Consider the following 27,785-nt stretch of genomic DNA (forward strand, 5'->3'; position numbering starts at 1 on the left):
GCTTTATAATCCCCTGCCAGACGAGTTTTCCATAATCAGTTTTGAAAAATCAATATGTCAAAGGGCGAATCGACCTCCAGGTTTTGTTTGAGAAGAAAAACCGAGGCGTGTCGTGCATTGTTTATTTATTTTTTTCCCAGAGCTATCGTATTAAAATGCTGCATCAGAGGTGACTCCCAGTTCATTGAATCGTGAGTCGATATGGAACCAGCACCTCAATGAATCACTCGCTCTCAGATTGAGATTCCATACCTCAGTAAATCTTTAATGCATTAAACTACTTGGTGAGGTTCATTTCTGACAAAAACAAACGCCTGCAGTCTTTTATTCTCTTTCCTCAGAACTTTTTCTTATTTATCTGAAAAGGTGAGTTGCAGTGAAAGAGACGATTGCCCCTTACCTATGAGGATCAATACCCTCACCCTTTCTGAACATATGGATGAACAAAGAGAGTTAATTATAGGAAACTAGGGGGGGGGGATGTTTTATCTGCACTTGCCGATGTCCATTATCTGCATGTGTGCGCGCGTGCATCTTGTTATTGTCTGCTCACTTGCGTCATTGCCCGTCCTGTTATCATGTGCCAGTTGGACTCGCTGATCAGAATTCACTTAAAATGCAACGCTAATGTGTATACACACCGCCGCCGTGACTGCGTTACCATGACGAGAGGAGAGAGAGAGATGTTAACTGCAGGGAAGGAGAGGAGAAGAAAAGCAAAACAAAAAATATTGCAAGTTGATATGACAGAGATGAAAAGCCGCTTTTAAAGCAGGCACCCTAACAGCATCTATCAAAGGACCACAATTACTCTAGTCTAGCTGGGGATCTAAATGCTTCATGAACTTTAGAAGCCATTTAATCTTTTGTTTGGCATATGAAAATATACTGTACGTCAAATATGTATATGTTGTATTCACCTTAAACTGAAATGCATGTAAAATATGTGTGTGCTGAATGTTAATTTCAGTGTCAAAAGGATTCACTCTAGTGTATGCAACTTCATGGAATAAAACATTGCGGTGTTTATTGTACATTTTATGGGTTTATGGAAATGTGCGCCACTGAAGTATTCATATGCTTATGAGCAGATCCGGAGTGTTCCACTCTCTTAAATTCACTTCCTAAACAAACCCTGAAGCAAAGCAAAGCCAGATTGCAAAGACACACACACATAAATGATCCTAAAATGCATGTTTTTATGTTTTTCAAATTGCAATTCTAAAAAAAATTAATAATTCAATACAGATTGTCTCTCTTGCAGCAGAGCATGCCTCCAATATATATATATATATATATATATATATATATATATATATACACATGTGTGTGTGTGTATTATATATATATATATATATATATATATATAGAGAGAGAGAGAGAGAGAGAGAGAGAGAGAGTGTCACAATGGTAATACTTTATAAAGCTATGACATGATAAAGCATAAAGAGATAAAGTTTTAGAATTTTTACATTTTAATGTTGTATTTCCAATTATATGTAAAGATAGAGAATTATTTTGAGAATTATCAGTGGAATTTCTGTCTCACATATTAGTACAACATTCTGTTGTATTACTTAGTAATAGTTTAATCATGTTAAATTGTCAAATTGTGCATTTCAATGACCTTCATGTGTTTTGTTTTGCAGAATCAAGCATGAAAACATAGTGGCACTGGAAGACATCTATGAAAGCTCCAATCACCTTTACCTTATAATGCAGCTGTGAGTATGTTCGACGCATACACAATTACCCACAATGCATTTTGCTCATGTCTTTCTGTTCATTCCTTGCACATTTTAAGGTACAAATACCCAAATATCCGCTTATATGTATGTATGGGGTGAATTAGTGGAAAGCAACCTGTCCGGGAATGTGTGCTCGCTCTGCGCTTTTACTTTCGCTCGGTTCAGCTGGGAAGATAGGGAGGTATGGGGGGCACAGTAACTCGTTTGGGGGGGGGTCGACCCTAGGTTGGTAATTTTTTTTATGTTGCTTAATATTTTTTTCACTTTTTTGGATTCTTTGATAAAAAAAGGAATCTTGTCAGGGACTCTTTTGAAATAAATTGGTTCAGTGTAACAATGAAAAGCTTCCTCCGCCTGCAAAAACACAGTTGTGAAACACATCTTGCAAGAATAGTCATTATTTACTGATAATCTTCAACTCCGCTGTAAATCACAAATCAAATATGACGTGTGGTCCAGTCATTTCAGAATTGAGGATTGAGTGAACCATGACTTTAACATATTACCACCCACATCATCATCTCCTAATCAGTATTCAGCAAGCGAGTGGGGGCGTCGTTAACTCATTTCACATGCGCAGAGGTTAGCTATTATAACAGAGGTCATTTACATATTGAAGTCTTAAAAGTACAGTAGCAAAAACAGCCTGTTTGATTGTAAGGGTCAGAGAGAGGGCGCAAAGTGGTCATGTGAAATTAAATCACAAATCTAGAAACCTTGACAGACATTTATAAGAGAAAATATAAGCAGAAGATGCTCATCTTTATGTACTGATTTTTGCAGAGTTAGATGCGCTCCTGGGTCAACATACTGTGGAACAACATTCTTGTCCAAAAATGTAGTCCTAACCATACCTAACCCTACCCATATGTTATCCCTAAAATCAGAGGGAAATGATAACACTGATGTAGAAGCAACTAACCCTGTTTGTAAGCTTAAACGTGACAAACTCTAAACTTGTCCCTCAAATCTGATTGGTTGACTGAATGTTGATTGCACTTGGTGAAATCATGTTCTGCATGTAATCCTCATACATTCCTGCACTTTAAAATGGTGCATTTTTAGTTTTTACTCTTTGATTAAACAGCAGGAGACAGTTTGACCTCTTACACAAGTATTAAAGTGACTTCTGTACTGTCCTTCACTTCAGCTCACTTCAGCTTAAAGTTATAGCTCATGAATGCACAACAATAAATCTGTATAGCGATAAGAAAATAAAAAATGTCATGGCGTTGTGGGCCACGACCCAGATCATGGTGAACTGGACGATCTGGCGAGAGAGAAGGAGAGAGGGTGGCAGTCTGGTGAGTTGGCTGAGGACTGTGGATGCTGACGTAGAAGCGTTGCGTAACGCTGATGATGGGTAGCAGCATGTCCAAGTCGTTCCAGCTCTGCAACCACACGCACCTTAATGCAAAGGGAGTGTGTTGCAGAAAAAGAACACACTCTTTTGTCCACTTTCAACCACTTCTGTCCTGATTTCTTTGTGGTGAGGGTCTACACTCTCAGAAAAAAGGTACAAAAGCTGTCACTGGGGCTGTACCTTTTCAAAAGGTAAACTTTTGTCCATTTTAGGTGCTAATATGTACATTTTATATGCTAATATATACATTCAGGTGCTAATATGTACATTTTATGTGCTAATATATACATTTCAGGTGCTAATATGTCCATTTTAGGTGCTAATATGTACATTTCAGGTGCTAATATGTACATTTTATGTGCTAATATATACATTTCAGGTGCTAATATGTACATTTTATGTGCTAATATATACATTTCAGGTGCTAATATGTACATTTTATGTGCTAATATATACATTTCAGGTGCTAATATGTCCATTTTAAGTGGTAATATGTACATTTTAGGTACTAAATAATACTAATATATACATTTTAGTGTTAATATGTACATTTTAGGTGCTAATATGTACATTTCAGGAGCTAATATGTACATTTTACGTGCTAATATGTACATTTTACGTGCTAATATGTACCACTAAGGTACCAATATGCAGCCTTTGGGTACAAAAGTGTACCTTTTGAAAAGGTACAGCCCCAGTGACAGCTTTTGTACCTTTTTTTCTGAGAGTGTATGGTTGGGTAAATGAATTAGCATTTTCAGATCTTTCAAACTAATGGACAAAATAAGTATGCGCAATTTACAAATAAACACGCCCGGAGATCACGGAAAAGCATATGGAGAGCATCAGCTTTGCATTTCTGCAAGACGACAACGAACGCTGTGAGTGTGTGTTAGAAATCAGGAATGGTTAGAGAACATTGTGTTTGTTACGTTTTTCATCTTTATACCAAACTTGGGTCCGATAAAAATCTGGCTAGTGCACTTCCCATAATCTTTACACATTAGGGCAGTATGCCAAGAGTAGGTGGCCTTTTGTGGCCGTTTGAACACATTTCACCGCAAAGCAATCCGGTCGAATGTGTTTTCCACTACCTCTGGAAGTAGTCGAAAGTTTACACCTGTATTTAGCGTCGCCTATTTGTGGTCAGATCGACCAAAACACATTTTAATAACAGCTGTAAACAGGGCCTTAGTTTTGAGGATTGGCTCCTGTAAATAACTGAACTGTGTGAACGTTACATATTTAAGGTCTCAAATACAGAACTGAGAACCGTATTCTGTTGCTGTGTGAATGTGGTGTGGCCTATTTATGTTTAGTGGTGAAATGGCTTTCACAACCAATTTTGCAATGTGACACACTCTACCATTCAAGTTTGGGGTTATTAAGAAAGAAATTAATACTTTTATTCAGGAAGGATGCTTTAAATTGATCAAAAGTGACTTACAAAAGTGATTATGTTACAAAACGATGTAATGAAAAATAACGTTACAAAAGTTTTCGATTTCAAATAACATTTTGAGTTTTGTTTTCAACATTGCTAATGTTAAATATTTCTTGAGCAAATCAGCATATTAGTCAAGTCACATTTATTTATATAGCGCTTTTTACAATACAGAGATAACTGGAAAAAATTGCAACAAAGTTTGTTTCCAGAAGAAAATAGCGTCACAGTCCAGCTTAAGTAAGTTTCATTTTTGTTGTAAAAAAGTTATTAATTTTTAAATTTATATATATGGACCAAAACTCTATCAGGAGACAGAATGGAGAAGAAAAACCTTGGGAAAACCCAGGCTCAGTCGGGGGCAGAGATGTATATAGTACTAGAGTAAAAGTACTATCAAAAAAGTGACTTGAGTAGAAGTTGAAGTGCTCTTTAAGCAACACACTTAAGTAGAAGTACTAAAGTATTCAACATTTTTTGTACTTAAGTATTGCAAGTAGTTTATTTAAAAATTCACTACTTAAGTACTAAAAGTAAAAGTACAAGTATTGTGTCATGTAATTATTAAAGAAAGCAGTCAAAAGTTTGAGCTAGCAATCAAATAAGGCGCTTTGGCAGGATACAAATTTGCTTTGGCGGCCGCCCCTGCATTAGCTGTCAATGTGTGTGTCAATCAATACCATTACCCTATAAAACTGGCGTGTGATTTAGGCAGCATGAAAGCCAACTTGCAACGAATGATTCGTAAAATGTTTATAATTGTAACGAGTAACTAGCAGAACATTAAAAAAATATTGAAGTAAAAGTATTAAATTCATCGAAAATATCTACTGAAGTAAAAGTAGAAGTATGAGAAAAAAACAATACTCTAGTAGAGTACAGATACAGCATTTTAGTACTTAAGTACAGTACTATTTCATTACTATACATCTCTGGTCGGGGGGCAGTTCTCCTGTGGCCAATGAACGAACAGTGTATGATTATGATTCACGCTGCAGAAGTCAGATTAAAATTATTTATAATGATTTATAGAAGAATTTAGCTTTGCCATCACAGGATTTATTAATCAAAAATAATTGCAATATTAGAGGAATATTCTGGGAAGCTCAATATGTGTTGATTACCACACAAAAATATATTCCAATTTCGTGTTTTAAAAGTGAGGTGAATAATTTTAACATTTGAGCTGTAAAATTATTTAAATCATGATTTTTATGTCCGTTTCATGGTGTAATGTAAGAAAAATAGGGAGTCCAAATTATTGTTTGTGGTAAACAACACTAAGCCTCAATTGCTGTCAATTGAGCGTAACTTTTATTGAAATAATCAATAAAATAACCTTTAACAGAGATGTCATTTATGATTTTGTTATGGATTGTGAATCCGAAAACTGTTTGAATGCTTGCATCTATATTTACATCCACATGTGTAGATAATAAAAGAGAGTGCATGATCTACTTTATCGGTCGGGAATTGACTTAATGGTGTAAAGTGGTCTCTATGACAGGTGGTATAGGAGGCGAGAGGTTGCTGACATCAGTCGGTTTAGGGAGAACGTTTATTACATTTTCATGAGAGATTACGAAGCATAAACAGGGTCAATACTGATTTGATTTCATTTCAACTTTGATGATGTGGAGAGGAGAGGGAAGTTAGGAGGATTAGAGGAAACAAACATTTATTTTCCGTCCTCATTTCACCCCCTGGAAACCGCATTAGAATTTGAATTCCTCAGTTTTAATTTGATAGTTGGCCCGGAGCCTGCCCCTCTTTTCCCTGTTAATAGGTTGCGCCAAGTGTGTGTGTGTCAGAGAGAAACATGAAGAACGTTTTGGCATATGGTGTTGAGATGAATATTTAAACAGTACCAATCTGCTTTTTGTCTGATCTCACAGATGCAGTTTAGAAAATCTTTCCATAATTCACTCTGCATGTAAGTGTGATTAAAGATCAGATATGGACTGTTTTCTTCATGCATGTTGGACGCACCGTATGGCACAATTTTACGACAGTGGAAAGAGAGAAGTGAGGACAGAGAGAAAGGGACACACTAAGGGCATCTGCACACTGCGTCAGAGAGTGTTGTAAATTGATTACAATGGAGATGGTGCAACACAAGAACGTCGAGCAGGAGTGTTCAGGCCAGTTTCCTTCCCTGCAAAGATCCATATAATCAGAACTTGCTACAGAGATGCGCCTCCCCTTTTAAAACACATTTAAATAGATTCCCTTAAAATAGTTACCTGTGTCACCTACGCATCCCAGCATAAACACTCCCGATAAATTATTTCTTATTAAAGCGTCTATTCACAAACCTATGTTAATTTCAACAAATAAACAAGCCCTCTACACAAGACTTGGCATGGCAGTAAGTGTGCAAAATGCCGTCCCTTTATAGAGCTGTCACTCATTTTATTTCATTGCCATCTCACAAAGTTAGGTTATAATCAATGAAGCTGACTGCTCAATCAATCTCTTATAATGTCTACACTTTGTTTGTTATAATGTGAGGATTTACCTTGGCCAGCCTTACACACACGTGCATTGGAGGAAAATGTATTGTAAATTTCCAGGTTTGGCTTTTTATATTTCATTTGGCTCAATTTACCCCAGGTTTGGGGTAAGTTAATCTGAGTCAATGGGCAAGTTGCATCTATCTGACTCTGAATCAAACGCATGTGAAATTTTAAAGATAATTTACCAAATTTCCTTTTACAGACAGTCATATTTATTTTCTTAAAGCTGACTTAAACAACATAAAACCAAACAAATTAAAGAGGCTACATGTGTTTCCTGAAATTTAAACTCGCGACTGACACCTGTGGCCAAAAAACAGAACTGCTCTTCCTTTCTGCTCGCTCTCGAAATGCACGCTTTTACGTGCACACTTCACTAGTCATCTGCTGCAAGAAGGTCAGAACATTGTTTGAGATAAAGCTTGCGAGTGTAGGCTACTTGCTGACTAGCGGTGGTGGCAAAGTGATCTGAAACGTTTAACATGAACGCGCTTGACGTCATATCCGCAGACAGCGCGGGAAAAGTCCGACCCGACAGAAAATAGGAAAAATAGGATACAGGCTTATAGGTGCACCCACTGTGAGCGGACAGGGTGTCAGTATGCTCATCAGGAGATGTTTTAGTCATAAATGGTAAAATAAAAAAGGTATTATTACATTTATTTTGGGGAAAAAGCTGCATATAGCCTCTTTAAGTTGAAATTTCAATATCTTTAATTGTGTGCATTTCTAAAAAAATATGTTGACCACCATATAGGCGTCCCAAACAGACTAAACAGCATTTGTTGAGCAAAATTAGATTAACTGAATTAGAATGAATGAATAAATGACACTGAAAGGTTCTTTGCATGGTAGTTTTTCTGCAACGTACAACATGTTAGCCCATTCGGGACATGATTAAGCATCTTCTGGTTCTTATCAGAAAACGATTTGGTTTACTTGTGCATTGTTCCTATCAAATAAACTAAAACTAAACAACTAAACAATATATTTTTTAAATGATAATCTAAACCAGTTGTATAATATTGCATTGAAATTCTATCAGTTTGTACTTTGGAGATTTAACTTAACTACAGTGCCTTATGGTGGGGTAAGTTAAACGCTGGCTCAATTTACCCCACAGCATTCGGCTCACTTTGACCCATAGCTGAGATTTTGGACAAAACTAGCTAGCTTACTAATTTAGGCTCAAATGATTTGCATGGTTTTATGCGTTGCTAAATCACCAATATGGATCATAAATATTTTTAGACCTGGACAAATCTGCTCTGATGTAACAGCCATGACATCTGTTATGCTAAAATTTTAAGTAGACAAGCCAAAAACAAGTTTTTTTTAAAGTAAATGGGTGCCTTCCATTTGTCTTCTCCTTTTCACAGTCTGGCAGAAATGATGGTCACGTGACAATAAAAGTGTATGGTTGCCAAGATAAAGGGGGTGGGTCAACTTACCCCACTCTCCCCCTATATATTTTTTTTATATGTGTTATTAGTAGACCTGCTGCTAAGCACCCTAAGGGTGGAAAGAAAGAGTTGGAGAAAGTGCTTGCATGGTAATGTATCTCCTTCCAGAAGGGGGCGCTATAGTCTTAATGGTTTGAAAACAACCCCTGCTCAAACTACACCACCAAATCCAGCCTAAAACTTTCGAAAACCATCAGTGTGCTTTATGTCTCCTACTTTGAGGTTAAATTTGCCTAATTATACGTAGCATATTTTGAATTTACATAAGAATGACAGGCTAATGCAGGCGTATAAGATCAAGAGGCCAAATGTCATTGAGTTCTTTGCTGAGGCTTCTTTGTCTGACGTCTTGGTCTTTAAACTAACAGGAATGAGATAAAGTAATTTTCCTCTGAACTCAGATCAGTTCTTCAGTTCGCTCTTATCAGAGTCGACAGCACCCCCTACATTCCTGCAGTTGTACTGTACTCTACTAATATATACAGTGTGTATATATATGGTATTTTTGTTTTTAGTAGTCTGTCTCCTGGTATCTCTCTCTCATTCTCTCTCTCTTTCCAGTGTGTCTGGAGGCGAACTGTTCGACCGGATCGTGGAGAAAGGTTTCTACACCGAGAAAGACGCCAGTACACTCATCAGACAAGTACTAGATGCTGTAAACTACCTCCATAGTATGGGCATCGTACACAGAGATCTCAAGGTGAAAGAATCACACCTGCATTCACTGATATTGCTCTGGTTTGAAGTGTTTGATTTTAATGTGTGTGTTTCGTCTTCAGCCTGAGAATCTGCTCTATTTCAACCCTCAAGACGGCTCAAAGATCATGATCAGTGATTTCGGCCTGTCTAAGATGGAGGGGACGGGTGATGTCATGTCCACAGCATGTGGAACGCCGGGATACGTGGGTAAGAGTTTAATATGAAAGAGAGATGGAGATGTTTTTGATTTCGCTTCGCTATGGGTTATGTATTTGAAAAAGCATGAATGATTTGGTCGGTTGTAGATGTGCATGTGCAATGTGTGTATATATATTTTAGCTATTGGAAAGTGACTGCTTGTGTGTGCAGCCTGTATTTGCACTTGAAGCTTACTCTTATCTCAGACTGACAGAAGTGCCCCAGAGTCGCCTGCTTTTCCCCTGCGATTAGAGCGACCGCAGCACTTTGAGCCAACATGGCTGCATGTGAAAGAAACACACACAGGCTGGCTACAAACATCTTTGAATATTGGGAAATACTGAATTAGAAAATAAACGAATGCTGCTATTAAAAATAGAATTTGTTAATTGAAATAGGAGCAAAAATAAAAATAAAAATAAATAATAGATGTAAAAACTTAGACATTAGAAATGTTGCCTTGGAAAATAAACTAAGTTTGAACTAAAATTACTAAAACTAATATAAAAATGAAAACAAATGAAGGAAAAATAATGGCAAACAAATGACAAAAGCACATAAGATTACTAAAATTAAAACTGAAAAAAAGGCTAATTTAAAATATTAATAAATACTATGACACTTGAAATACTATTATTACTTAGATAATACCATGTTATCACCGATAATGATGTCCAAAAAAACATCAGATGGAAAATAAATATCTGTAACACTTTACAAGAAGATTTTTTTAACATTACTAAAAGCATTGATATAATTATCTATCTAACTACGATTTTTACTACAACTATTTATTAATCAGGTTAAATTATATAGTGTACAATTTTTCATTGTTAATAGAATTCATGTTTGTTCTTATCCATTTAGTAAAGCAAGGCAAGGCAAGTTTATCTATATAGCACATTTCATACACAGTGGCAATTCAAAGTGCTTTACATGGAAGAAATTAAAATAATAATTAAAAAAAATCAGAACAATTAAAACAGTTTAGAATAAAAAAATAATAATAATAATAATAGTAATGTTGAAAAATTAAATAAATTATGTTGAAATAAACATTAACCAAGCTTTAAAACATTAATAAAATCTGTTAAAGAATTGGGTATTACTTTATTTTACAGTGTCCTTGTTACATGTTACATGTAGTTACTGTACTAATAACTATAAATGCATATTTGCATAATTAAATTAAATTCAATGCATAACTACTGTATATCAGTGTTTGGGTAAGTTACTCTAAAAAAGTCATTCATTACTAGCTACTAATTACACTTCTAATAGTGTAACTAGATTACTGTACTAAGTATTGCATTACTTATTAATAATTACTTTCTAAAGCCCATATCAACCCTGACCAGTTGAAACTGCTCTTTTAATGCTTTCGAATAAATACTGTCAAATTGCATAAATTATTCTTGAACTGACCAGTATTTAAAGGGAGACTCTTGCATTAAAGATTTATTTATATTTTAAGATATAAGATATTTAAACTTTTTCAAGGTCATTAAATTACTTTAATGAATTACAAGAGTCATCATACGGTTGAAATATGTCTAGTAGGTCTATAACCAGACCAGAGTAAAGTCACCTACATGAGTTTCCTACATGCCTCTTCATGCATGCATGTTTAAGACAGTCTTTACGTGCAAGTTTCCATGGTAACCGCGTTTAAACGGCGCTGTGGTGGCTATAAAACACCGCTTCAACCAGTTGCATACTGGGCTGGGGTCAGACGCTGCTGTGTGTGAGGTTTCTCTTCAATGGAAACACTAGACTCCAGCCTGGATGAGAGCAGCTCGCAGGCATGCATTCTGTGTGTGTCTCTGGCATAGCCTCTTTTTGTCTTTAAATGGTAACAGTCTCACACCAAGCTCTCCAAATCAAATTTAAGGATCAACCGCTGTCATCATTTTCTATCCTTTAGCTCCTAATCTTTCTCTCTATTTTTGTTTTGTCTCTCTCTCTCTCTCTCTCTCACACACACACACACACACACACACACACACACACACTAGTAGACACTTCAAGTGATGATGGGATTATATTGATCATAGCCTGAAAATAGCCCGTCTTGGAAAACATCCATTCCTGCAGTCCTAAGACAGGAATGAACGGTTTGTTTTTCATATAGGGAGATGAGTTCAAGCAGGTTTTGTTTGCGGATACTCAATTAAACTGCAAAAGAAGCCTGTATGACCTAATGCAGTATGGATGTGTTTGTGTTGTGGGGAGTGTAGCCATTATATTTTATAGTTTTCACCACCTGACTCAACTTTTACTATTACAAACTAGTTTTTCCAGCAAGTAGTGGTTCAATTACTGTTGTTCGTCATAGTTTTGCACAGCCTTGCAACCGAGTGAGCATCACTGACAAGTGAATTGGTCAGATTTGTTTTAGATTTGTTTAGATGGCTTATTTCAATTCATTTTCAACTGATTCAAAGTCCCGTACCTCATTTTAGCTTTTTTGCAGCAAAATGAATACTTAAATATATAAGTATATAAATATATATAAAATATATCACTGTTTTTGTTTATTTTATCATTGTGTGTTTGAGATTTTTGTAGTCATCCTAGTCGAGATCCTTTCAATGGCATTCGATATGTTTATCTACTCTAAATTTGCTAAAATCGTTTAAACTAAACAGTTATTTTTGCCAAGAATATTAAGTCTGCTTCATCTAAAAACTGCAAAAAAAAAAGCCAGATAGTGATCATTTTGAATCAGAGTTTTGATTCAGTGAAACACGTTGAACTGATTCATTAAATTGAATCAAACCTACCATCTCTAACAGAAGTAGCTACGCAAGTTTATATTGTTGAAATTCAGTGTTGCTCAACTCAACGGTATAATGCCAACAAAATAACTGTAAATATATTGTGATGATTTAATACATGACAACTCTAACTGAGATTTTTTTTAATGATATCTAAAAGATAAATAGCTTCAATGTAGCTCCATTTCCGAAGAGTAGCTTAAGTTTAGTTTAAGTATTTTATGAACGCTTGTAGCCCTGCAAGCTAAAAAAGTATCTTCCTCAACGCTGCTACCTGTGTGTTTTTTGGAGTTGTTGTTTAAAGGTCACAGGGTTTCTATCATTTCTAATGGAAATGTGCCTGTTTCATTTCAAGAGCTTTTCAGAAAGCGTCTTTCAGAAGTAACAGACTAGTCCAGCCCTAAACCAGAGAACCAAAGCTTTTGTGTCGAGAGTGAAAGCCTGTTTCCTGAAGGGAGGAAGAAAATGTCTAGAGGCAGAATAATAGATTATATTTAGAAGGACGCAGGAGCCTTGACCTCCTATGGAGAAGAACAGGATTATGAGTATGCGAGTGTTTCTCAGGCTCAAAAAGTAGTTTTTCCTGATAGTAAATTGAGTGCACTTCATGATTTCTGTGATTGTCTACTGTCTAACACATGCTTGCACGTCTATATTCGCTTATAAAGAGCTGTAAACATTTTTATTTTCTGCTATTTCATTTTAAATAGAAAAACAAAAACATGTTGGGGGACCTATTTTGCAAAATTTGCAAAAACTTTTTACACCGGACTGCTTCACAAACAAGGGTCAGTCAGTTCAACACTGGGTTTGCACAAAAGTTATTTCTGAAAGATTTTTAGAATAACAAGACAGTGCATGCTAGTATCAACTTAAATCCACAACAATTACATGATGTATCCACAAACCATTCAGAAACGTCTAGTTGCATTCTAAAAGTTGTTCCCATCAGGGTTTGAACATATAATGTCGAACACCGCTACAATTTCTGACATTTTGGCTGCGTGACATTCTCCAGTATTATTGTTGCCGGAGTATCCGAAGTTGTAAAGGCTCCGCCCTCTTCTGAAAAGGGGGCGGAAAGCAGCAGCTCATTTGCATTTAAAGGGACACACACAAATGGCATGGTTTTGCTCAAATTTGACAAGCTATAATACTGTATATGATCTGTGGGGAATTTTGAGCTGAAACGTCACAGTCACATTCGGGGGACAGATTACATCTCATGAAAATGGGCATAATAGGTCCCCTTTAAAGTAGCTAAACACCTGAGCTTAAATTCTCAGGACAGTTTTCATATAGTTGCGAGACTGACTAATAAGAAACAAATGGTGTGATTTGTTTGTCTCAATCAGATGTGTTTCTTTTTCTCTTCTCAGCACCAGAAGTTCTCGCTCAGAAGCCGTACAGTAAAGCTGTGGACTGCTGGTCTATCGGAGTCATTGCCTATATCCTGTGAGTACCCACAATTCTACACTCGTCCTTTCGTTTATAAGCTTAGGAATCATTCAGATAAGGTTTGAATGAGACTTTTATACAAAAACAAGATCGGAAGAAACAGTTGAGGAAGTGACCCATCTCTCCTGATCGTCTGCAGATGTTGTGCCCCGCTTTACTCAGACTCCTTATATGGTGCAGTTTGAGTGAGTCGGAGTCATTAAAACAGGAAAAAGAGAGTTTGTGTCTCACAAATATGTGAGATGTTGATTGATGGAAGATTTTCATTTTCTCAGCACATGTTTTAAGGAAATTCTATCTTACCAATAAATACTGTGGTGGTCCAGTTTTACAGGGATGTATGAGATGTTAATGCCATGGCTCTGATATATCATGAAGGATTCACATAATCAAATACAATGGTATTTGCATATAGGGCAGGGTGGCAAAAAAGAAAGAATTGTTTGTTTTATGATGAATGATGATGGTTGATGTTTGAGATTTATGGTTTTATCAGGGTATATTGTATTATCCAGGTGTTTAATTAAGTTACCAAAAAGTATTGTCCTTCTAACAGGTTTAATAACTTTTTTCTTAAAACAAAAAGAATATTTAAATACAGTAGAATAATACACAAAAATGTTTAAAAGTAAAGATTTATAAGTGCAAAAGAACAATAGAGAACACTTTATAGCAAGCTTCCATTAGTTAGTATTAGTTAATGCATAAACTAACAATGAGCAATTTGTGTTACAGTAGTTAGTTATTTTTCTTTGTTAATATTAGTTAATAAAAATACCATTGTTCATTGTTAGTTCAGGTCCAATAAATATAATATTAACAGATACGACTTTTGATTTGAATTATTTGTTAGTAAATGTTGAACTTAACACTAACTATAAGATTAATAAGTGATTTAAAATTATTTTCATTGTTAGTTCATGTTAACTAATGAATGCACTAATGTTAACAATTGTAACAATAATAAGGAATTTTTTCAATCAGTATCTTTAGTCCAGATTAAAATGTAAAAATGTTAAGTCTAAGTATTGAGTATTTGGTGCTGATTAACACCACAGCAAACACAAAAATATGAATGGTTGTTTGTGCAAAATTATTGTGAATATACTGTATCATCATAACCCACCTCCCCCTTAACTCTCTCAGTTTGTTTTCTTGCGGGAACGTTCATAAGGTTACTGAAAATGTGTCACAAAAGCTGTACATTTCACATGAGCTGTGGCCATCTGCTCTTCTCTCTCTCTGTGTGTGTGTGTGTATTATCATTGGGTCTGAGTGGAGACAAACAAACATAAAACAAGCTTCGCATCACCTTCTCGTATCTCAGTCTCCATGTACATCTGAGTAAATTCTCTTTTGTTTTGGTCTTTCAATCCCGGCGACTCTTGCGCCAACACAAACACTCACACTGTCTGTCAACAAACTGATGAAGCTGTCGTTCAGACTGCACTTCCCATCACTCCCACTCACAGCTGTCCTGATCAAAACTATTCACATGGGTAACACTTTATTTCGATGGTCCACTTTCTAACAATAAGAAACTCAGGTTAGTGGTTAGGTAGTTAGGTCCTGCAAACTTGTAGTTTCTCAGAGGAACGCAAAGGTTTTGCGAGAAAAGGCAAAAGCTCTGACTTATTATTTGAAAATGAAGCAAATGAAATCGATACTATAAAACAATATAAATGCTACTAAATAAATGCCTATGCTAGCCCTTCCTCCGCTCAGATCTCATGGATGGTTGGCCTCCTCTCAGGTGTGATTATTGCAGTGACAACCGGCCGAAACTGTAGCTAATTCTCTTAGCGTCTGATTAGCTAAGAGAGAAAAACACAAAGCTAATGGGGTCGAAATCAGGCAGAAAATTACTTTCCTTTTCTCCCCCACTGCCTCTGTTACCCATGAGGAAAGGTATTTTAATGGCTTTGATGGTGGGAGGGAGAGAGATTTGAATTACATTGCTCAGGTTTAATCAGCTGTCTTTCTTTTCTGATTTCCAGAGGCCCGTGGGGTTTATTTACGCTTATTTGTTGAGCGTTATGTTCACTGTTAAATCAAGGTGTCCGCTGATGTGTTTTCAGAGGAGTACAGTGGTAATATAAAGGTATTGTTCACCCAAAAGTTTACTCAGGGCTAGGACTAATAATCGAAAAGTAGTCCTTATGACTTTTGCACTGTTTAGAAGTCATTTATGAAGGGCCATTTTTATGAAGCTGTGTTTATGAAATGCAAGTAGTATGGTTGTGGGTTTGATTCCTAAGAAATATATACTTATTAAATTAGTAGTTCTCTACAAACTTCCAATGGGGCCTTAAAATGACAAAGCAAAAGTATAGCTTCAAACATTGTTGTGGACAATGGGGAAAGGTTGAGATCCATATGTTGCAAGTGGAAATGATGTAATAGACTCATGTTTTCTTACAGACTGTGTGGTTACCCTCCCTTTTATGACGAGAATGACTCCAAACTCTTTGAGCAGATCCTGAAAGCGGACTACGAGTTTGATGCACCGTACTGGGATGATATTTCTGATTCAGGTATACGTGTGGAAGAGAACTACATCATGCTTATGGTCTGGTTTATAGGTGTTTAATCTATAAGACACTTACTTATTAAGTTTTACTGGAATTCGGTAATTGCTACAGGATCTAGCTATATGAAATTATTCCAAACTATGAATCAGGGAACAATAAATGAATCAAAATGGTGTTGTCAGTGCTTCCACTGATAAACTCAAAGTCTCAGTTTTATCTCACCAACAATGAATGAATGTGGCATACTGTAGATTCACTACATGAGACAATTTCTGATGCCTTGAATCGTTCAAATCTGCTGTGCATGTATGTTTTGTGTGTGTTTAATGTTTATGTTTAATGTACAGCAAAAGACTTCATCAGTTGTTTGATGGAAAAGGACCCCTCAAAGCGATACACATGTGATCAGGCCCTTCGACATCCCTGGTGAGTCTAGTGATGTCCTGATCTAAAAATAATAATTATTATATCTTACCATTAAAACTCCTTTTTATAATAAAGCAATACTATAAAGTACTAATCATTAAGAGTGAAACTATCAATAATTTAGTAATACTGTTTAAGAAATAATTTCAGTTTAATTTAAAGCAATAAAATTCAAATTAATTAATTTGTTAATAATAGTAATTTTTATTATATTAATTATATTATTATAGATATATTATTATATTATTTTTATATAATTTTAATTTATTTTATAATATTTTTTTTTATAATTGATAATAATAATAAGCAGTTCATAAAACAGTACACCTAGCCTAACTGCAGGTGAAATAGTGGAAAAAGGAAGCAGTTAATAAAGATAATTTTGTACCAGTAACAAGTATAACTCAGATCTATGTTCTTTATTATTTATTTTGTTGGACTGTCATTTGGGTCCTTTAACACACTTGAACTGCACCAGACCAATTAAACTGTGACCTCATAAACAGCATTTAGAGATTGAGTTTTATTTCACTTTATTAGTGCAACGTTTCATTCGTATTAGGTGGAGACACGATCTGCGTCAGCCGGGGATTGCATGCGTGTTCTGAGTATCAGGCTGAATTCTGTCTCTCTATTATCATGCACAGAGATCTCTCTCAAGGGCAGGAGAAAAGCTACTGAATAAACGCTAGCCAATTAAGACGCTGCGCCTAATCTCACATTATGTATTCCGAAGCGCTAATCGGCAATTAGCACATCCTCTACAGGCACCGTTAACGAGCCTTTACCGAACACAGGATTTTGAAAGTGGAAGGATTGAAAACCGTAGGGAATTTACACACTTTGTAGAAATCAAAGTGCTTCTCGAGAGGAGAGATGAGAGGAGACCAGAGACCAGAGGACATCATTGTTGGTGAAGAAAGTTGCAAAGTTTTGACGTTGTCAATTTGCTTTCCAGGATCGCAGGAGACACCGCGCTCTGCAAGAACATCCATGAGTCCGTCAGTCGACAAATGCGCAAAAACTTTGCAAAAAGCAAATGGAGAGTGAGTACAAGTGACCAGAAACACACTTTATGAAAGTATAGTCTGTGAACACATATTGAAACTAGAAGTATTTGGTTGGAATGCTGTACAGTTTGGGCCCAAGTGTCACTTATCATTGTCTTGTCACATAACAGCAAGCCTTCAACGCCACGGCTGTGGTTCGCCACATGAGGAGACTGCAGTTGGGCAGTAGTATGGGGAGCAGCATGGACCAATCGAGCTCCGCCAACCAGAACCGCACACTGAACGCGAGCCAGACTCCAACTCTACCGCCCAACACTACACCCAACTCCACTCCGGCACTTACCCAAAACCACAAACCTGCTGCCAACCCAAATGCCGTTCTTATTAACGATATGGCCACAGGAAACACCTCTATAACACGCAAAGACTGTAAGTATCTTTTTTTTTATACACACACACATATATATATATATATATATATATATATATATTTTTTTTTTTTTTCATATACATAGTAGAGAAGATTTAATTTAGTCTGAAATCTATATAAACCACAGTGTTCACTGCTTTAGATTTGATGACTACAGCTACCGTCAGCTTGTGTTCTCTATAAAGAATCCTCCTGAAGATACAACAGAGTTTTAACTTAAGCAACAATTCTTGTTAGTTTTAATATTTAAATTTGAATAGATTTTAGATTAACTAGAAATATTTTATTTAAATATTTAAAAAATATTAATAAAATAAAATATAATATTAAATATGTTAATTAACAAAACACATTTTTTTTAATAGTTTAAGTTTTACTTTTTAGTTGACAATAAAAACCCTGTTCACGTTACCACTCAAACATGTGCAGGGATGAATAGCATGGTATGTTTTAAAATGAAATAAAATGAAAAATATTGCACAAAATATGCAGAAAATTATTGTTTATTCCTATAGATTATAAATACAATTATTTTAATTATTTTTTCATTTTGTGGGATTTAAAAAAAAAAATGTACTCGTGCAATCGATTAATCGCAATTAATTGCATTTAACAAAAGTTTGTAAATGTATACGCGTATGTGTGTGTGTATTTATGCATGTATACTGTATATGAATAATCATAAACATATATATTTACACACTTTTATGTTAGATGCGATGGCTCACGATTAATCGATTTGACAGCACTAGTATGAACCTTTTTGCACTTCAACAATGGTTGTCCAACACATGTTTTAGACATACATAAGTATTAAGTAAATAACTACATATATTTTAGCTATAATTGCCTAGCCCTAGTTTCTATATCAAATGTATCAGTTTCCACACATGCACTTCTAAGCAGATAATTTGCATTTGTAGGTACGCCCCCTCCCCACGCTTCCTGTTCTCTGGCATCAGCTGCTTCCTCCTCTTCCTCGGGGGCGGAGCCCTGCAGGCCCCTCCCTCCCTCCGTTGCGTCGGTGACCACAGTGCTAACTGGGACCAAGTGACGCCAGGTTCTGCGGGGAGAGAGCTGGGAGGCCACTGCCCTGTGAGTCCTGCCCCTCAGCCCGCTCCCCGCCCTGCCGTCCTGTAAGGCAGAGGACTGAACCATCGCCATAGCATCACTGCGCGCGCGCCTAATCCACTCCTGCCATTTAACCTCCAGGCCACTAGAGGGTGCAATGCATGCAGCGGCAGGAGACAGAGATTTCCAGCAGATGGCTTCCATTTTGAGAAGTGAATTCGTGCGGCTGGACAGAACTGTGATGTCTTTGCTATGAATGTGCTACGAACCTCGTCAGCCATGTAACCTTTGGGGGAAAAAACGAACGAACGAGTGAAAAGAGCGCAGAGGTTCAGGTGCGAAAGTGTGTGCATGATCGTGTCGGTCCTTATAAGAGGACGGCGCCAATGTCAAACGATTCTTCTTACTATATCGTAACATGTCTAGCTCTTCCCTCTTTCCCTCTTTTTCCCTATCTACTCACGATTTCTTGTATTCCTTCTTAGCCACCATTCTGATCTTTCGTGGGGTTTTCACGCTGACCTGCAGGAGTGCTTTTAATATAACGTTAAGACTGTTTCTGAGTCGAGACTTCTGTTTGCACATAAGAGAGAACATTTATTGGCGCTTTACAGTGTTTTACAAACGCAAAGCTGGGAGATTATCGATTTGAGACGTCACAGTTGGGTTTTAGCATCACGAAGTTCAAGATATCTGATAAAACATGCAAGATGTTTGATTGTTATCTTACTTAACTGGACTTTTTTTGTTTTTACGCAGAGAAAAAGCAGCTTGTTCCTGTTTCTATCTGCTTTGAATACACACACAGTAAGTGTTAGGTATTGAATATAGTATAACTGTTACTCAACACAAACACACAAATCTCCCGAAAAGCCATGGCAGCGTCTTTCTACGCCCAGTGTACGAGTTCTCAGGGAATTCCGCAGCTGCGCTGGGCATCATAGTGATGGGAATTATACTAAACGCCTCCATGGTTTGAGCTTGTCTCATCCAGACTGAATAATGTCAGAAATGTAGTTTAGGATGATAGACAGCTGTTTAACTCGTGCATACGATTGTATGACAATTTGACCATGCTGTAAAACTGACATGTTATGCTACATTTATGCTGTATCAGAATTAGCCTACCACAATTAAAAACATTATCAAATTCCTAATAGAGTGCAACAGCCGGGTACCGGACGGAGAAATGTCATTGATTTTTTTTCCATAGGGAAATAGATTTTTAAAGCCAAGGTTGTTAATGCTGTATAATGTGTAATGCCTTCAGTCTTTATTATATTTCTACTTCATTTTTTAAATAATCGTGTTTAACAGCGGAATTCCTGGTGAAAAACTACATTACCCATGATCCTAAAAAAAAAAAAAACGATGAAATAGCCAGACAATAATTGAAAGCATATTTTGTAATAAACATAAAATATGTTGTTTCTACAGTATATACACAATCAACATCTTTATATTAATCATTTTATATTTATCTGTTGTTTTTACTTTGATTGTCATATACAATGCTTGTAGTTCTTTCTCTGAGACAACCTTGAACTTTTTTTTCCTCAATCCTGTTTTTTTTTTTTTTGCTTATTTTTGTACGTTTGTATGTTGTGATTGACCTTGTAACTGGTTGGTTTGGCTCATGGCTTACAACTATTACATTTAGACTTTTTAAAAATCCCTATAAAAAAAATTAAAGAGAGAGCATGCACTGTTGCACTCTATTACACTTTGGAAACGAATTAAAGGCGAGACCGATTTTTTGTTTTTGTCCGACAAATGATTGGAAACCCGTTTGAATCCGGTCACTATTTTTGCAACGTTTTATTTAGATACTGCCAATATTTGTAGTTAATTTGTACTTTTATCAAAGACAGTGTATCATGGTGTGCTTTCGCTCTTCCTGAATTCGCGAGAGGTGAATTAAGGTTTCTATTAAGTATTTTGCCTTCACCATCAACAAAAAAAAAAGCATATATCCATTTGGCGTAATGAAAGGTTAATGTTTTTTAGTCATTTTTGGATCGGTAATTCTGAGACAGTATTAACGCAGCATTACTTTAATGGAATGGAAGCCAACGAGGACTTTCAAGTGCGATTCAAAATGGCTGAATTTCTTGTATTGGTTTAAGGGCTAAGTTTAGGTTTTTACACTTCCTTATTGATGGGTGACGGGTCTTCTGTCCTCTGCTATTATGTCCTGTCGAGTTTTTAAAGTGACTGATGTCTTCTTTGCCCTTTATGGTTTGCTAATATCACAGGGGGGGAACCAAGATTTAGGAGTGCGTGACATTTTCCAAAGTGCCATTAAATATCTTCATTGCATTTGACATTAGTCCTGAATGTTTGTTTCAGTGTGGGCGGCGCCTCACCGTGAGGGCTTTGAGCTAATGGGTTTATTTTTCAGTCAGGTCATGCATGCACCATTTTGTCTTCATTTTCACACCCGAGAGGAGCTTGTAATCTCACAACAGAGAAGCTTTCCACAAAATAACTGGGGCAAAGTTACAGTACGGTGTTTTTTATGTCACAAAAGGTATTTTCTTTGAGGTGAACTGCACATTTCTGTTAAAACATTCAGCCGTTTAAGGTGTTCGATAAGTAACGCTGAATGTTAAGCTCTTTTGATACTATCAGTGGCATAAAGTCGATTACCACAGGAAATCATTTCAATTTGTCCCTTAGTTTCTAATAGTAAAAGTCTATGGAAAGGCATCACGGACGGATTAAAAGCCAAAATGTGAAGCTCATATTTTTGTTCAAGCATTTCCATTCATTTTTCTGTGCAAATATGTGTTATTTGAAATGTTTTTGCTTGTTTCTATAAACCGAGAGACAATTGCAAAAATGATTTTCTGTGGTAAAAGGGCATAACATTGTTGGCCTTAGTGTTCATGTACTCTGTGTTTGTAAGTGTCACCTTCTTCTGTGTGTATTTATGAGTGTAAAATGCAGGAAATTTGTCCGATATGCTGGTTTTGAATATTTTTAAACCCTCAATAGGATATGCAGAAAAAGTATAAACCAAAACGTTGGGATGTATTGAATATTGAATGAATATAGAGTTACTGCCACAACTCCAAGCCAAACATAAATGTATTTAAATATAGTATAACAATTAGGTATATGAATTCATTTTAACATTCAATTCAGTAATGCACACACATGTGCCATGGCTCACACACACACACACACACACACACATCCTGATCAGTCAGTGAGTGCAATGAAGGACCGAGAGGAAGTCAAAAACGATGTGTATTCACGATGTTTCAGTTTAATTCGATCATCACTGTCGTCTGTCACTCACTCTGTGTGTCCGAAGGCTTTGTAAATAGACTGTGATTGTGACGTGTCTATCATGTTGTCCCTGAGAAGATGTTAGTGTACGTTTCTCATCTCGTTCTCTAAACACTGCCTTTCTCTGCAGTTGTCGGCCACACACTGACTGTAACACACACAGATGTATATTCACAAACTCGTGTCTCTTGCCGTATGTTGTTCGGATAAAATCACGTTTCTATTGTACAAACTTCAGTCTGCACTTCACACGAGCAACATGCTAAATATTTAACGATGATCGGTTGTGATGCAATCTTTTCCCAACATTTGTTTTTTTCTTTTTTTTTTTACCAACTCAGGCGTCACTTTTGCCTCTTACGATGAAAAAGCTGTGACTGACAAGTGTCTGTGCTACCCAGTGACTGTGCAGTTTTAAACTTGTCCCTTGAATGTCGACTTATTTACTGACTAAGAAAGAAAATACATTGCAACTGCATCGAATGATTTTATAAACAATTGCAAGCATGTTAAATGCGCTTTCCGATTCAACTGATTGTTTGCGTATTTTCAAAAGTCCTCACCATGTAACTATATGTATGGAGAAATATGTCTGTATCTATATGAATATATATTTAAAAAAATTGCAACTCTTGCAATGCAGGCCTTGTGATCTCTGCATCTCTGACACAACCTGTCCGAAATAAAAGTTGCCCAGTGAAATGTGAATTATATACTCATATGCATGTGACAATGATGATCATATTTTGGGAGTGGCATACGAATACTAACTTTACTGTGACGTGATCTTCTGTTGATATGGGGCTTGTATATCCAATGCCTTTGACAATCATCTGCACATATCAGAGTTTATATTCCATGCTGTTAAGCAATGGGGAATGAATGATTGTTTTGGGTTTCTTTTTTTTTCTTTCTTTCCTTTTTCCTTAAATAAATCCTGAATGATCATGATATGTCTTTTATGGCTCAATAAGATTCAAGGATCTCTGTGGCCCATATGTTTCAGCTTTTGAACACTGTTTTCTGTCATTAGTTTGGTTTGGATCGCTTTCATTAGCGGTCAGTCAGGGTCCCCCACCAGCACATCCTCAGGCGCTGCCTCCTGCTACTGACTCAAAACAGACTGGCAAGAGACCATGTGAATATCATCCAGCCATGCATGACCGCTTACGACCCCAGGCATCTGTGCATGTGTCTGGCCAACATGTTAGACATTAGCTATGTCGAGGAGGCCACATTGAAAATAAAGCTTGCCAAGAGACTAAAAATTCAGAAAGTAGGCAGATAGATAGATAGATAGATAGATAGATAGATAGATAGATAGATAGATAGATAGATAGATAGATAGATAGATAGGGGCGCTGGTACATTTACTGCAGTATTCAATAAAAACAACTCGAAACACTTAACTTCATGTCTTCCATATTCAGTAACAGCTCTGAACGAGTCACTGACCAAGCTAATTTGATTCAAACAGCTATATGTGAATCATTTTGACTAATGAATCATTTTGGATCTGAAAGAACCAGTTCATAAGAGTCATTTGTTTCAGAATCTGACATGTTCATGTTCTTTGCAGAAGCACTGGCACGCGCTATCGGCACCTGACCTCACAAGACTGTTTTTAATGGCGACTAGATTTTAAATAATTGTCGCGGTAGATTATCTTAATAATTAGGCTATATATAAGTGATATATATATATATATATATATATATATATACACAAGATGAGACCGGGTTGTTTTACTGCACTCAGCTGGGGCCTCTGAGTCCAAGCGCCATCCCATAATTCCACGGTCCACGAACCCACTATTTTTATAATGGCATAAATGCTACATGGGATGTCAATATCTCAGCTCTGGAAGGTCTAGAGCCTCCATTTTTGCACTCAGGTCTAAGTCTCATGGCCCTCTATCAGAATCCAGAGTTTCAAGAAGATCAGAGAAACTCAAAATTTCGACATGAAAAAACCGACAGGGGTACCCCTGTCGACTTTTTCGGGGCGAAAAAAAAGTTTATCTTATCTTCTTGAAACTCTGCATTGACTCTGGGTTTTTTTCCTTAATTTTATTTTATGCATTTATAAATTCCAATCCAACTGTCTCTGTTGATGTGAAACTGATCAACTGTCTTCTCCAAACTTTAGACTACTTCTGCAGACAGTGCAGAAACCAATTTTCATTTTACAGACCAACATCCCAAACATCTTAAAATAGATGCTGAGATTTCCCCGGAGGAAAGCACACATTGTTTTTCCCCTCACGCCGCTGCAGGGGCCAGCAGAGTTTCCCTGCCATTATCTTCTTAGAATAAATTACATTTAACTGCATCGCCCCGAGAGCCCATGTCTGTGTGCTCAGCAACATGTGACCAAAGAAACTTAACGGTGGGAAATTATGAGTCATGCTAATGCTATAGTTTGGAAAGCCACAAAAATGTTCATCTTTTAGTTCGAAACAAGGGAATTCCAGTAGATGCTGGGGGTACAAATGAGATAACTTTCCCAGAATAGTGGCACACATAACAGAAAACAGAGAAATAAGGATTTCAAGTGCACTCACTCACACACACCAGTCTACTAAAGAGATCTCACAGATCCAGCAGGTCATTTAAAATAAAAACCTGAGCTATTAAATGGCATCTCTGGCTCTTTGTTTGAGATTTATCACAATCAGTTATTTACCCTACCAACACGCACATCTAGTCATGCAAAACTATCCAAATCAACTAGCCTGCAGTGCAAGTCATGCAAACTCAGATCAAAAACACCTCAACACACAACATATTATGAAGTCATCTTCACTCACCAATGAAGTTCACTTAAAATGAAGAGATGTCCAAACGTCTTTTGAGCAAATTGTCAGTCATTTTTTTTCAGATCTGCCAGTCATTGAATTGACAGGAATTCATTTTCAATTGCAAGCATGACTAGAGTGTGTAAACAAAATCACCCGGTGGCCATCTTGGCAACACCCCCAATGTTGGTTATTATGTATGTAGCACAGCTGCTACCTGCGATCTGTCTGAAATGTCCAACACTATTGGCCAAGCCTGTTTCAAAGCAGAAATAAAATCTGACAGCACTATACAACTTTTTTTTAATTTATTTTTTTTTGCATTCACAATTTGGCTCAAAAAACAGTTACTGATATGTTGCACACGCATGGCTTTCTCCACTTGGAATGCTGAGAAAAGTTCCTGTAAAACACAATTTCTGTCTTCTTTAAGGACTCCAAAACAAATTTAGTTTGGTAAAAAAAAAAAATTTCCTTCTTAAAACGAATTGACGTTCCTATTTTGCAACACAGTGCGTTCTAATGCAGAGATGCTATTGGCCATTATCAAGTGACCAAAGCCTTAACGCTGTCTTTAGTTAGACTATTTCTCTAGTTCTTAACTTCACAGTCAGTGTACATCATCAGCTCCTGCTATCAACCTCTGGCCTCTTAGTTCCTGTTATTTGATCACATCTGCAGCTCAAAGACTTTGATAACAGACTCAGACTGTGTTGAAAGTGGACAAATGTCAATCTGGTGTGTTTTGTATTGGGATCAGCTGGGTTTAATGTTTATCTGAGGACTGTGTTTGCTTGGTTTGCAGTGAGATTGAACCGTCTTAGATCTGTACGTCCACCACTGTCAGCATGCTGATATGCCGTTGTGGTCATGTTTTGTGTAGCAGCAGTTGAAAGACTCCTGCAAAGTTCAATATTAGTTCACAATCAGTCATTTTTGTTGATTTAGAGAGCCTAAAACTATCTGGGTTCAAGAACTGGTGAAATCAAAGCTACCGTCTACTCAATGTGTGTTCAAAAGAGAGGATGGGTACTCTCTAATGCTACCACATGTGATACGAGTCATATGGAATAAGAGAAATGTTTAAGATTTGGGTTTTTAACATTTCTTTCTGCATGATGCACGAGTTCCATTACTGGAGGAATTGTGGGTGTAAAGATGAAAACTCCTGATGTTCCTGTGTGTGTGGTCCTGGTAAACCCTACATTATGGGGACAAAACGTCCCCACAAAGATGTCAGTATCTGAAATATTTTTCCTTGTGGGGAAATTAATTGAAAAACAGCTTATAAATCATATTACGTGATGTTTTTGACAATGTAAAAATGCAGAAAGTTTCTCAGAATTGAACACAGACACATGTTAAACACATTCACTCCTATCTCAATCTGCTCAGCAGATGAAAGGAGACAGTGAGTGAGGATTTGCCGAGGAGCCGTCACTGGATCGTCTGCTTGATAACTGAACCTGTGATGCATTACTATCAGCCTGAATCAGATGTAATGTAATTCAGTGTAATCATAGTATCTGATTGTGCGCATGCTCTTACACTTATCTCTAATGTGAGTGTGTGAAGTGTGTGTATGTGGAGTGATGTAGCCATACAGGAGCTCCATATTTGATCTTTTAGCTTTTTTTTCTTTATTGGAATTTCAGTCTGATTTAAATTTTGAGTTGATTATTTTTAATTTATTTTGAAGACAAACATTTTTTCAAAAGTTTATTAGAATAATTGTAAATGCATCAAAATGAACAATGTTTCTTTAAGAGGGCAAATTAGCTCCGCCCCCTCTAAACACGTTTGCTATTCTTACTGTACAGTGTACATACACACTCATATATTATAATCAAAAGTCTACTCATTCATCCATCTGCACAATCCAATATCAGCTGTCTCAGACTTCACAGAAGTATGAGCTAATTGTGCTAACATTTGAGTTTTACAATTACAACTAAAGACAAACAAACAATACTTTGACTAATCACAATCCAGTATGCAAATATTATGATGACACTGCTGTCTGTTACATTCTAAATGCTGAATATTGTACAACATTTCAAACTTTCATCTTCAGTTTCTTACAAACTATAGCGTTTACATTTGGAAGCATAAGGTGCCATTCACACCGATTACATATTTGCGGTTAAAAAACGAGATCTAGATCCAAAGATCCAAGATCGGGAGATTTATTTCAACTTATGCGCCACGTTTTTACAATGCCCAGTTAGTTGAAAAAGACGCGAGCGCAACAGTCAAACACATCCTATGTTTAAAAACAATGAAAAGTAGCGCTTTGGAATGGAAAAAAAGCGTTCTGTGTGACTGACATCGTTACTGTCAGTCATATTTTGAATGCGTAAACATTCTGTCAGTGTTTGTCAATTGGAGATTTTAAAATAAACATGTTTTTATTATTTTATAACTACACTCTAAAAAATGCGGGGTTGTTTTAACCCAACTTTGGGTCAAATATGGACTAACCCAGCCGTTGGGTTAAATTTTTACATTACATTTTTAACCCAACATTTCGGGTTTGTCCATATTTGACCCAAAATTGGGT

The 27,785-nt window shown here is 36.6% G+C and overlaps 1 protein-coding gene across 1 annotated transcript in view; it reads left to right on the top strand.

Annotated features, from left to right (window-relative positions):
• The window catches only part of camk1da (calcium/calmodulin dependent protein kinase IDa), a 46,017-nt gene extending 26,578 nt beyond the window's left edge, over positions 1 to 19,439 (top strand). Inside the window, exons 3-11 of the mRNA XM_039667757.2 lie at positions 1,650 to 1,724; positions 9,096 to 9,234; positions 9,314 to 9,440; positions 13,588 to 13,663; positions 16,088 to 16,200; positions 16,545 to 16,623; positions 17,582 to 17,669; positions 17,804 to 18,062; positions 18,987 to 19,439. Coding sequence (XP_039523691.1) covers positions 1,650 to 1,724; positions 9,096 to 9,234; positions 9,314 to 9,440; positions 13,588 to 13,663; positions 16,088 to 16,200; positions 16,545 to 16,623; positions 17,582 to 17,669; positions 17,804 to 18,062; positions 18,987 to 19,117 — 1,087 coding nt within the window. The 3' untranslated portion in view covers positions 19,118 to 19,439. The remainder of the gene's footprint in view (positions 1 to 1,649; positions 1,725 to 9,095; positions 9,235 to 9,313; positions 9,441 to 13,587; positions 13,664 to 16,087; positions 16,201 to 16,544; positions 16,624 to 17,581; positions 17,670 to 17,803; positions 18,063 to 18,986) is intronic.
• The last annotated feature ends 8,346 nt before the right edge of the window (positions 19,440 to 27,785 follow it).

The sequence above is a fragment of the Pimephales promelas genome, chromosome 24 (genome assembly GCF_988280905.1).
Source record: "Pimephales promelas chromosome 24, fPimPro1.hap1.1, whole genome shotgun sequence".
Taxonomy (NCBI): Eukaryota; Metazoa; Chordata; class Actinopteri; order Cypriniformes; family Leuciscidae; genus Pimephales; species Pimephales promelas.